At 42.5% G+C, this 12,977-nt stretch overlaps 1 protein-coding gene across 1 annotated transcript in view; it reads left to right on the forward strand.

The window, feature by feature from the left end:
• The window catches only part of scfd2 (sec1 family domain containing 2), an 87,612-nt gene that overhangs the window by 31,978 nt on the left and 42,657 nt on the right, over positions 1–12,977 (forward strand). Inside the window, exon 5 of the mRNA XM_044362772.1 lies at positions 5,663–5,963. Within this exon, the coding sequence (XP_044218707.1) occupies positions 5,663–5,963 (301 nt within the window). The remainder of the gene's footprint in view (positions 1–5,662; positions 5,964–12,977) is intronic.

The following is a 12,977-nucleotide window of genomic DNA, read 5'->3' on the forward strand; positions in this document are numbered from 1 at the left end:
AAAACTTTCTCAAAGTCATCTATTATTCATTTTCTTAAAAAAAAGGACAAGGAACAAGAGAGAAATGCGGATATATGGGGATAAAATGCAAGCTAGTTTTGCACAAAGTTGAGTGATTTGACTTCTTGGTGATCTTCCTCTCATCAGTATATATATGAACCTGTGTGCGGACTTGCTCCTCTTTGTGTTTAAAATCACGTTTCCTCTCTCCTTGTTAAAGACGGGATACGTTGTCCACACCTTTCACACAAGACAGAATAATGAGTATAAAAAGAGAGCCAGAGATAAACTTCATTTTTCCATTCCAGCTCAACTTGAGGCAAATTTCCGTCTTTTAATAAACAGAAATTTTCCGGTGAGCCCATTCTAGGATTCATCACTGTCATCACTGCAGGTTACAATGAGCATGTGTCCCTGCAGAGATACTGTACATGTGCGAGTGCGCTGGCAGGCTCAGACGAGGCACTGTCATCTACAAAATGTCTGTCTAAGCCTTTTGTGATATTGCTCTGTGAGTTTTGGTGTTGTTTACATTTTCTAAATCCTGCCAGCCTCTTTGAGGTTGAATTCATACTTGTTTGTTTTCCAGCTGTTCTACTACAAATCAATATTAAGCTTGCTGTACATAATTCAGAGTCAAAGTTTAGTTGATTTCTTTTAACTGCAAGATTTATGCTTTTTATTTTTGTTTTTTATCTCTTCCAGCTTTGCGTGTTGTTATTTGTGAAGGCAAATTGGATGTGATTACATATTTGCAAATGAAGCACATGTGTGCGCGTTTCCAAAAGAATGCAAATGAGTTTTTTTTTTTCTGGTTGCTATGGTAATGATGAACCGTCTGACATCCATGTAAGTTGACTCCTGGCCAGGGTGTCTTTGGTTGACTAGAGCAACTGACCTATAGCCAACTTTGTTTGTGCTCCCACTAGGACCCCCACCTCCATTACCCGCCCCTCCCCCTGCCGTCGAGCCCAGAAAAAGGTTCATTGTGCAGGCAGGGAGCGAGGCAAGTGAGGCCTGGTTCTGGTTAACGCGCAGTGCTGCATCTGAAATACTCGCCTTCCTCCAGGGGTTGCATCTGGAGTTGGTTTCCTGTTCGGGCTCTGCTGGGCAGGGGCGGAGTTTGGCCCGGCTCTGTGATTGGGCGAGATTGAGCCTTTATGGACCCCATGATGGTTGGGATTGCCAAACAGTAATCTGTCAATCACTGGCATACAGATTCAAACCAGAACATAATGCAAGGGGGAGCTTATGATTGGTGCAAAGGCCTGAGCAAGAAGCCAGCGATGCTTCAGTCTTCTACCAACAATCCAGCGACAAATTCAGCATCAGTCAATTTGCTGAGCCTATTCCGAGAACAAAGAGGTGTTATGTTGTATATTTTTATCTAAAGTTAGCTTTTCTTTGGGAAATAGTGTGTCATAATAAGAAACTGACAAGTAATCTAAGGTAATGGCTTTATTTGAGTAATTGCAAGCCCCGAAATTAGCTTTGTTTTGATAGAGTAATGCCATTGTTATTCTATAATTGTGTGTAATGGTCACATTAGGCCATGGCAGCAGGACTAGTGGATTCAGTAATGGCGTATAATAATAATGTTAGCTTCCTGTTATTACTGCAGTAATGCTATAGTTCAGCACCCCTAAATCTGCACTGTTTTTAGAGTGGACATTTCATAAGGGCAATGATGGATTTTTAGAAAGTTATATAAATGCTGGGATGTAGAAAGTACTTATATCCTCGATATCCTTAAAAAGTTACCTTAAATAAACCAGGTATTAGCAGAAAAATGCACTTGAATGGGCCCCTTCTGAAGCGTTAAATTATTGATGCATGAGCCTGTAAACCTCGGTTCCCAGAGGTACAGTACACCACCTTTCCAGTGAGCCTGTGTGCTAGCGCTGTGAGTCGGGCATTGTTAAGTGTAGCTGCAGTGCTGGAAAGAGCTTTAGTCAGTCTTCCCACTCAGCTTCACTCACTTCAGTCTCAGTTCTGTACCAAAGACCTCCATTTCCTGCTCTGGCGCCATGGCATGCAGCTGACAGCAGCTTTTATAGATCTCCTGAAGGGACCCAGTTACAGTGCATGTCTCCTCTCACACGTGAAAACATATTCACAGTTTACACACACGGTTAAGGAAAGTATACTGTGGTGCATTTATACAAAGATGAAAGATGAAAGAGGCCTTGAACCAAAAAAGACAAACCAGATATCTTTTTGACAGAACAATAGATATTTAAAGAGATTAGTGATGGCAGTTGCAAGGTTATTAAATAAAATACAATTGTTCAGTGGAATAAATGTCAAAGATTTACTTTAAGCTACCATTTCAAATTCAATTTTCCAAATCCAGATTAAGCCTTCTTAATTTAGGTGCAGTCTTTTAGACACTGTTCCAAGCATATAAAAGACTAAAATAAATAGCTAAAACTGAGTAGAAATACAATAAACTGTCAAATAAAAATCTAAATAACTTTGTTAGCTTACAGCTTTTGGTGCATAAGTTTGAAATGAAAAGCATCTGGTGTGTGGAGTGAAAAAGAAGTGAGGTTACCAGACCTCTATTAACTGTTCTTGATATCTGCTTGAGGCAACATTAGCTGCTACTAGCATAACACACCCGAATCTCCGACCAAATTTCTGCAGTCGAGATAATATATCTGGTTACCCTGCTTCCATTTTGAAACTTTTTTTAGTCTTTCCATCCGGACAGTGTTATTAGATTAGATTAGATTTAACTTTATCGTCATTGCATGCGGTATTCAGTTAGCATCCAAACAGATAGCACAAACAACAGGGAGTGCCTAGAGATAAGCAGATAAATATGAGGAATAGAGGTGCAATGCTAAATCGGTTGAGTGCTCTTTTAATGCATGTAATAACAATAATGATCTAAACAGGCTTTTTCTAAATACTGAAATGATGATGATGATGATGATTGTGTTGGTAAAAATCATTACAGGCTTGTCAGGCATCATTGCCCTGCTTTTAATGAATACTAGTTGTATGCCAGGCAGCAGTGAGATAAAGCTGCTGTACTACCAGGCAGCTACTGTATGCTAACCAACCTGCAACCTGTCAAACAGTAATTAAGACCACATGTTGAAGAACAATAGACAAAAAAACTACAACTGAACTACAACTCAGCCTATAACTAAGAACATACTGTATGCTTTTCGTGTGCTCAGAGGCCCACGAGGTAACACTAGGCAGGTTTAACTGAAGTACCTCTTGACAGATGATGTGCGAGAGTCCCTCCAGAGCTCTTCTTTCAGCTCCTCCTTTCTCCACTGACCCATACTGAGAGCTTCTGATGCCAAAGTTACATGGCAACAGCTCTGGTCAAAATGAAAATGTAACTTGTTGACAGTGGGCACGCTTCTTTGAGAGCCTGGAAGATCATATGAATACACTGCTGGACATGCAGAGACAGAAGCGTATGAGATCAAAAGTTGTTCTAAAGTGAGAGATGAAAGAGAAAGCACTTAGCCGTTCGCATTTCAACAAGAAACCCTTAATTTTCTTTGTTTCTCTCTCCTCACTGCCGTCCGCCGGCAAAACAAGCGAGGGAAATTTCTCTAACATTATGTGGCAGTTAGAATGAGTGCAACTTGGAGAGGTATTTGATTTCACAATGTTTAAGAAGAAAAATGTGTGGCGAGATTGTGTTTGAACGGCCCCCAGAGGCGAATGGTTGGCTCTGTCTGAGGTGGGGAGGAGGCCTTGTTGGAGCGAACAGACCAGCATGAGTGTGTTCTCGTGATACCTTGCAGGTTGGGAAGTGATGCAGATGTCACTTTGGGCGGTGTCTGCTCATGCCACACCAATGACTTTCACTTTAACGTTAAGTTTAACTTCGCGTTTACGATCCAGAAAATCACTGACGTCCACAGAGTTACCCAAGTTGACCTGGTGTTGTAAACACAGTCCGTAAGGGACAGTCATTTTCCAAAAAGACCTCTCTACTGCCACTGCTTCATGAGGGACAGTCAGTCAGCTCTGCGGGTTTGGCTCACCGTCTCTGGGTCTGATTGTATTGCGTCTTTGGCTCAGCGTAAGAGTTCTTCTGGGTCAGACACAGGATCCCCCCAGTGGGCCCACCACAAGGTCCAAAGCCCCTCATTCTCAGAGCAGAGAGAGTCTGTTTGTCTTGGTGAGAGGAACACAAAGCTCTTTACACAGGAATCCCTCGTTAAAATGAAATATATCCACAGGGGCATTTGTAGCTACATCCGACACAAACATACTGTCCTCTGTCAACAATCATTCCCTTTATACTATCATTTGAAGCTTAATACCTCTTGTAATATCTCCCTAAACTCCTGTTCTTCCCCACTTAATTTTTTACTTTCCCCCTCCACTCTGTGACCCTATTGCCTCTATCCCCCCACCCCCCTACAGCCCTATTTTTCATTCAATTTTCATGCTGTTCATCAGACAGATTAGCTCCACACCCTTGTTTTATAGGTCTATGAGCTCACCCTTGTTATGAGAGTGGCCAGTGTTCTGTAAACGGTCCTGTGATCTACAGCATGTTGGACTAGAATTCAACCATCGTGTGGGACTATTCAGACCTGCTCAGACAGGCTCACAAAAACAGGTCACTGCACCTAAACATTGCCCCAAATGTTGGCAGACTGTGTGTGTGTGTATCTGTGTGTATGTGTGTGTGTGTTTGTGTGATAGAGAGAGAGAGAGAGAGAGAGAGAGAGAGAGAGAGAGAAAGCAGTTCAGTACCCCTGCAAATCCAACAAAAGAATGAAACAAAATTAAGCTTTACCTCAACCATTTGCAGAGCTGTAAAATTAGCGAATGGAACGATGAGCTCACTCACACAGTGCTCATAATTTAGACACTTACTGTATTTTTACAGCAGAGACAAGGATACCAACCAGTAAGAATACAGACTAATGACTATGTGATATCAAATGATAAATACTCTTTGCCATCATAATGCAGTTTACTCTTCTTTTTGGGCTTTTTTTCTTGTACATAGCAGCATACTCCATTGACAAGCACAAAAGTAGTTTGGAAAAAAAACATTTTCACAGCCAAACATCTTGAAGTAACTGGTTTTAAAGGAATAGTTCCACATTTTTGGGAAATATGCTTAGTGGCTTTTTTGCTGAGAGTTAAATGAGAAGATCGATATCACTCTCATGTCTATACGGTAAATATGAAGCTATTGTCATTTGTTTAATTTGTACAAAAACCCAAATTGTGAAACCTACATGTTGTGGTTTTACGGGGTGTTATGGCACAATAACATTCTGGAAACCCAAATAAAACCACCACAAGTCATTTCACTTTGGTTTTTGTACAGATTAAACAAACCTGATTTCCCCATTAACAGTCTTGTTGCCAAGCCGAATGACTTCTGGCTGTAGATTCATATTTACTGCACAGACATGAGGGTGGTGTCATTCTTCTCATCTAAATCTCAGCAAGAAATTAAATAATTTCCCAAAATGTCAAACTATTCTTTCAATCAACATCTATATCCAGCCCCTGCAGATATACAGGCTTTGCTTAATTTATGCTATGGGCAATCTCATTTATTGCACCTTTACATGCAACAAGGTGCAAAAATCTTCTGACTAACCACCTGTTTTTCATGCATGTGTGTGTTTGTGTGTTTGTGTGTTGTGTGCGGGTGTCACAGGCTTTTGGAGACTCAGATTTCCCCACCGTGCTGAGGCAGCTGCTGCCCTTGATGAAGCCCCGTGGAGACGAGGACAGCATGGCCTCTGGGTCGAGGTTTGGGAAGGAAGAGTGCGGGCCTGATGAGCTGATCCTCCTGCTGGTCTACCTGTACTCCCTCGCTGACGAGGCGCAGCCCACCGACCGGGATGCCGAGGAGGACGAGGAGGAGTTGGACAAGCTGGAGAGGGAGCTGATAGGAGCGCTCACCCTGGTCATCACCCAAGAGACAGAACTCAGCCCCTTGCTGCAAAAACTCACAGGTGAGAGAGAGTTAATGTGTTCTCAACTTCATGATTACTTCCAGAAGTGATTCTCAGTTTGCCACATTTGCCAGTGGTCTAAGAGGAGAGAAATTAGCCTGAGAGAGTGGAAACAGCTGATTGTTTATTTCCCGTCTCTACCTCCAGTCCTGTTAATGGGAGGGTTTTTATCAAAGTCTTCACACCCCATCCCTCTCCTGCTCCCCTTGCACGCACACACACACACCTACACACACAAAATGTGCACTGCCAAAACAATTTGCCAAGCAGCTACACAAATAGTCAAGTGTGGGAATGTCTGAGCTTCATGCATGTGCAGAAGTGTGAAAGAGAAATAGTGTGATAGAGAAATTAGATCATCATTCCCTCCATTTTAACCTCTAAAGCCCCTAAATTACCTGTAAAGCGTGCAGGTATAGAAAGACCTTTTATGTGTGGTGCTAATAGGCATCAGTGTGTGTTTGTACTGGTTTCTTTGTTCCTCCGTGCAGCACTTGAGTTTGTAGCTGAGCTGGTAACTGTGTGGTAGAGCACATCAAGGCCAGCTCTTAAGATGAATTAACCATCTACCTCCGCACCACAACCAGCTGTACCTCCCAAAGTAATAGCGTCTTTAACCTTGAGCCTGTACACACACGGTCTCCTCCCCTGCCACATAGTTCATAATTAGAGCTACTTTTAGTTATGGCCTGCTCCATACCTTAGCACACACCCTAAAATAATACACTGCTGTTAGGGTTTTCATCTCATATCGCACATAGGCTCTTATAGTATATATAGGGTTGGTAAATCTATGTAAAGCACTAATAAAGATTGTTGATCCCTCTTGCTCATTTTTACGCTCTCTCTCCCTCTTTTCCTTCTCATACTCTGTCTATCGCTCTTCCTGTTCTACTTGGCTAAGTGCAGCTTGGATTGAGGGGCCTCTTGGCAGGCACAGGCCGAGAGATGTGGCTCATGTTAAAAACCTGACTCTCTGTTATAAACACTTCATTGGAAATTACCCTGTCATGGTGTGCCAGGTGTGTTTTAGACAGAGAAAATGATGTGTGTGTGCACATGTGCATGTCTCGCCCATTCAGAGGAATTCAGCAGTGTGTGCACCTTTCTTTTAAAATCTGAGCGTGTGTGTGTGTGTGTGTGAGCGTGCACGTACGAGGGTCTGTGCAAGAGTTTTTATGGCAGCCGATGAAGTGCTTGGCTTGGGTAACATGAGGCGGGAGGTCGTCTCTCTCTGCATCCAGAGCAAAACATTGATTGTGACATTCTCCCCAATTAAAGGACTCAAATGGAAACCAGACGTTGGATGAAACCTGGTCGCCATGAGAACAATGTTTTTACAAATTCTTCTATTCTGTTCCCCCTGGCTACAGTAAGCAACTGGAGCTTAGCTAAAACACTGCGGATACACAGATACACACAGTGCATGCACAAACAGGGTGCAGAAACACAAGAACAATATACATGAGCAAGAATGCCAGAAACAGAGAGAAGAAGTGAGGACAAGTGAGTTTAGGACAGTAAGCAGGACAGGATAGGCTAATGCAAACACAACCCGACCCCGCTAACTACCTCCTTCTGGGAACTAAATTAAAGAACATCTTCAGGAAACTGGTGTTCCTCAGACTACTTTACACTGTAGATATTACATGTCTCCTGTCAGCCCTGGTGGACCTTTGTTTTCTTTGGTGCAGAAACAAACTTCCATTAAAACATTGTTTATAATGCGGACAGCTGGTGAACGTCCCAAATAGAGTGCGTTAAAGAAACTGTTTTCCAGTAGGCTGACTGCATTTTTATCAGCAGGCCATGTTTTGGTTGATATGCACCTTTATGGCACGGTCGATAAATTCCAATGGAATCTCCACAATCTGTGGATTTGCTTTTGGGAGTGAAATAAATCTGCTCAAATTTTTTTGCATCAAGTTTAACTTGGGTGAATTTTGATCTGCAAATTTGTGCCTGTGAATAATATATCAAGCTGTCTTCACAGTGCTGACCTTTGAGAGAACAGAGAGCAAAAGTAGGAAAAAATGTAGGAAAGTGTTGTAGCTTATTAGCTGTGTTGCACCATCCTTGTTTACCTCCTCTGTCGAATTATAAACTGCTCCACAAAGGAGCAATGGTTTGCAGACAGTTATGGGACTGGAGTCGATGGTACAAACACATCGTTTGAATAAATAGTGTGAACATATTGTCCTGCCAGCGACCCAGCTAAGCTAACAAGCTTACTAATTGACGATTATTAAGCTCATAAGCTTGGAGAACTTTATCTTCCTTCTTCAATTACTTTTTATTGAACGAAATACTGTGCAATGGTGAATAAAATAACATGGGGGAGTTAAAAGCACAGTGCAGACAGAATAGAGAGAAGCTCAGAGAGTTATTGTGGCTAACTAGTGCTAGCCTATCTGGCTAGCGTGTTAGCAGTTAGCTAACCCAGTGAGTACACAAATTTGTTTTGCTATGTGCAGTTTTCTTGTATTTCCAGCGGGGAAGACAGCAGAGTAGTCAAAACAGACTCCTTGAAATGTCCTAATATAAAGTGTTAACCACAGTTTCTGGTTTTCAAGTGAAAAAGAAGCTTTTTTTTTAATGCCTTTACATTTGTATTTGTCGTTACTCTGTCGTTACTGTGGGTGTCTGTGCATGCGAAATGAACATTCATACTCTACAGTATGTCTGTGTATTGTTTTCTCAGGGTATGGCTTTGATTAAAGGGTTGAACAGTATTTATCCAAGAAAATGGTTGCGCTTATTGCAGACTGGGAAACGAGCTCTTAAACCAAACGCTCCACAGCCAACACCACATGTGGAAAGAGCCGGATTGGTCGTGGGCAACACCGCAGAGGGAGAACAAACGTTGGGATTGGATGAGGAACCCACTGCTCTCCTGAAACCTACGGTCTGATTGGCCGCTGCCAGACAGTCTGTGGTGTACATGGGTGGTGTGTGTGATGTGTGCAGGTTGTAAATAGCTCCAAGCAGTTACTGTTAATCCCTCGTTCAGTTGTGGCAATAACTACACTGATGCTGGTGAGAGAGCGAAAGAGAGTTAAAGTCAGACTACTTTATGGATTTGTTTCCTGTCAGCCCTGGTGGATCTTAGTTTTCTTTGGGGCAGCATCAAACCACCTCCCTCTTCTTTCTATTTTTTTCTCCTCTTCTCGCAGCATTGGGGTACAGTGGGCTGAGAGAGAGAGAGCAGGCCAACCCAAATGTTCCTAATTCCTCACCCTAGGACAGAGCAAGCTCAGTATGATGGATCATAGTTTGTCTATACTTATGTCAGTGTGTGGGCGAACAGCTCCAGTAGTGAGAATGTGAAATCCCCAGTCCCCAGATGGTGATGATAGTGATTTACTGCCAGCAGTGACAGTAGAAGGGAAGAAGGTCGCTAAATAACTTTTAGAGCAAAGACGTGAATTTAACTGAAATTGCGGTGCTTTCGTGTCATGTTCTGCTGTTTGTCTGCCTCAGACTTACATCGGGTTTGTTATTCATCCTGTCAGTGGGGTGTGCACGGGGCAAGGAAGAGGGGAGCAGTGGGAGAGTCGGACCTCCCCAATGCCGCTGTTTGGGTTGGCACGGCAACACGGGCCAGTCGAGGGACATGAAAGGGATCACACATAACTCTGGCCACCAACTCCACGTCTGCTTACTTCTCAAACTTTTCTTCTCTTTGTTTTTCTTCATTTCCTTTTCCATTTCCACATCCCTCTCTTCTCTCTCTCTCTCTCTCTCTCTTTCTCCCTTTTTCACTTTTTATACCTCCCTGTGTTTCTTCTTCATTCCCTCTCTCCCAGACCCTAAAGCACCGAGCTGGTTGCAGGAGGAAGTGGAGCATAAGTTGGTCTAATGATCGCGCCTGATTAAATATATTTTCCCTGTTGCACTGTGTTTATGAAATTAGTCCCAATTATTTTTAATTGGTGGTCTTTCTTTACTTCCTCCTCTGTTACGCAAACACACAGACACATACACACACATACATATATGAGGTGAAAACTATAGACCCCAGGGTGAAGAATGCAGCCAGTGGCGATGTTCTCTCTAGTTCACTTCATCAGATAAGCTAATGACATGGAGCTCAGGCTTTAATTAGCAAAGGCTCATCAGCTCCTCACTGCCGGGCCAGACAGGCCTGGTTAACAGTCAAGGCCACACACAGAGTCGCGATCAGACCCCCAGACTCGCTAACAACCAACTCTGCTCCCAAGTCAGCGCTGTGGTAGGGTCTCCATACTGTACCGTTGTTCCCTTTTATCCTCCCCACTCTCTGCTTTCTCCTCCACTAAAGTTCTACCAAGTTAAACCCAAGAAAAGGTGTGACAGTTTTAGCAGCAATAACAGGACAGAAATATAGACACCTGGAAATGGTAGGTAGATTTAAAAGGCAGTATACTTTGTTTAGAGCCATTCTTACAGTTATGCCGAGGCAGGCAGGATCAGCCAGGCAACTTAGAGAATTTGTGGTCAAGTAGTAAAGGTAACAAATGGCTACAACCTTAAAGCAGAATAGTTACATAGCCATATAGATCAACTGGAACATACTGGACATGTGAAAAACTGCCCTCTGATGGGCCTGTCACCCCTTCAAATGAAAAGACTAAAGCATGAATTTTCTTTTCATGTGAGTATGAGATGAGCCTTGATCTATCAGATTATTTATCAAGAAAAGAAGAAAACTTTAAAAAGTATACATTTTGGTACATTTTTGTGTAAATGTGTTTTTTCTAAGTGCATCTTAAACCTTCTTATCCAACATCTATGTACATCTATTCCCAACTTTAACCATGTAAGTATTAACTGAGTTTAATCTGTGTAAAATTCTTCTAGGATCATTGTCAGTGAAATCTCTGACTGATCAAACTAAAAGAATGAAATTGACCTCGTGCAAATAATTCTTTTCTTTTAAGAGCAATTGGAGAGTTTTGAAAAACATACTTTTTCATTGACTATTGTTTAAAAAGCACACACACACACAATACAGCCATGGATGTCCTTTACTTGCCCTTGAAACCAGGGATCGTGGCCCAGAATGAATTGGCTGGTTTGAAACTGCAAGAATTTGTTAGATGCATGAATGGATAGTTGAACAAATTATTAACAATAATAGTTATTCTGCTGTATCAGGCTGTGGACTGTCATTAACTGATGAAAAACCTCAACATTTTTCTCACCCACATCAAATCTCCCACACATCACCCAGTGGCCCTTAGAGGATGGTTTAGATTTGGTAATTATAACTCGATGAAAACTTGTCAAGGTTCATCTCATTCATCCAGTGTCAAGTGAAAATGAAACTTATAAAGTTAAACAGACCTGAAACAGAACTTATAAAGTTCTGATGAGTAGTGAAACATCTTTAACTTTACAGCTTCAGGCCAGTAGATAATTTCATTTTGACTTGTGAATGAAACAATAGAGGAAGGGACTTTAAATCTTTGGGTAGGAAATATTTTAATTTCTTCATATCATATCTTTTTGTCCTATGAATGCTTCAAAATTAACTATATGCGGTAAGAAGATACCTGTAGTATTGTCACTCAGTCACTTTGACAGTCAACTGTCAAAGTAGTGCAGTAAGTAATAGTCATAGTTTGTCGGGTAGATTTCACAGAGCTGGCCTAGTGTGTAGTTTACACCTCTGTTTGCTTTATGGAGTGTGTTAACGCTCAGCAGAGAATTCCTCTGCTTCTTATTTATGACAGGAAATGCACATCATAAAAGGCTCGTAAGCACTTATATCTCTGCTGGGAATTGGGCTTGTAGAATGAAAAAGGACACTATCACCATCCCACACAAACTCACAAATACACACACACACAGTTGCTCAATGAAGCAAAGGCAGAAATACATACCAGACACACATACAAGCCGGCTCCAGAGGGACTCTAACTGAGACAGCGGCCCCTGGCCCCTGCACACGCGTCAGTGCAGGCGGGGGTCAGCCTGTGACCCTTTGACGGAGGGTCAGCGGAGGAGTCCAGCCTACACACACTACCCGCTCGCCTCTGTCTCATCCTGCTGGGACACTCCTTGGCTCATCTGGGAGGACATCCCTCCCTGTCTGCATTCATAAGCTGGTTTTCAGTCTGTGCAGCACTCAGACTGACAGATAAAGACTTTAAAGTAGGACTTTGTAGTATTTTGTAGGTTCTTTGTAAAATTTATATGTTTGTCGATATATGAATCTGTGCATTTTCTATAGTCTGATGGCAACCAAAACAAATTCCTTTGTTCAAACACTATTCATAAGTAAGTGTGTAAGTGCAGCAGACCATGTGTGCATGTGAGTCTGTTTTTTACCAGCGTCACTTAGTTTTTACGGTATATCTGCATTTTATCTGTGGGTGCGGAAGGACTTGTTTACGTTTAGGATTCCAGTCAGCAGTGAAAGATGACCTGTCCTAATGTACCCGCTTTCCTCCCCAAACTGTCCCCTCGCTGTCTCTCCAGCCCCTCCCACCCCCAACCCATGCAACTTCCTCCTCCCTTCTTTGAATCTGAGCAACTCTCTAAGCTACTTTCACCTCATAGTCTCGCTGGATGTCCAGATCTAAACTTTGACGGTCAAAAGTATTTTGCGCTCTGGTCGTTATTTTTGAGGCCTAGATTGAAAGACTGCAGCTCACTTCTACTTTTGGCGTTTACGCCCTCAAACAACAACAGAAACAGAAAAGGGTGGTTTCTGGGTTACGATACAATACAAGGAGGGAAGCAGTTGGACTAATCTACAGACCCTGGAAGTGAAATGTGTCCATTCAGTCCTAAGTTCTTCTGCTCGGTTCTCCTGGGTGGAGAATTCCTCTATGGCCTCAACACCAGATGGAAGCTCTCCTGGCGCTATGAGCTGGCCGGGTCATTTCCTGTCAAGAGGCCTGGTGTTAATCAAGGTCTGAGCCAGCAGGAACGCCTCCTACTCCCCTGCCTCCTCCTCCTTTTCTTTTTTACAACCCCTCTTCTCTTACACCCCCTCATCGAGCAGAAAAGCAAAGAAATTCACATTTT

The sequence above is a fragment of the Thunnus albacares genome, chromosome 9 (assembly GCF_914725855.1).
Source record: "Thunnus albacares chromosome 9, fThuAlb1.1, whole genome shotgun sequence".
NCBI classification, from domain to species: Eukaryota; Metazoa; Chordata; class Actinopteri; order Scombriformes; family Scombridae; genus Thunnus; species Thunnus albacares.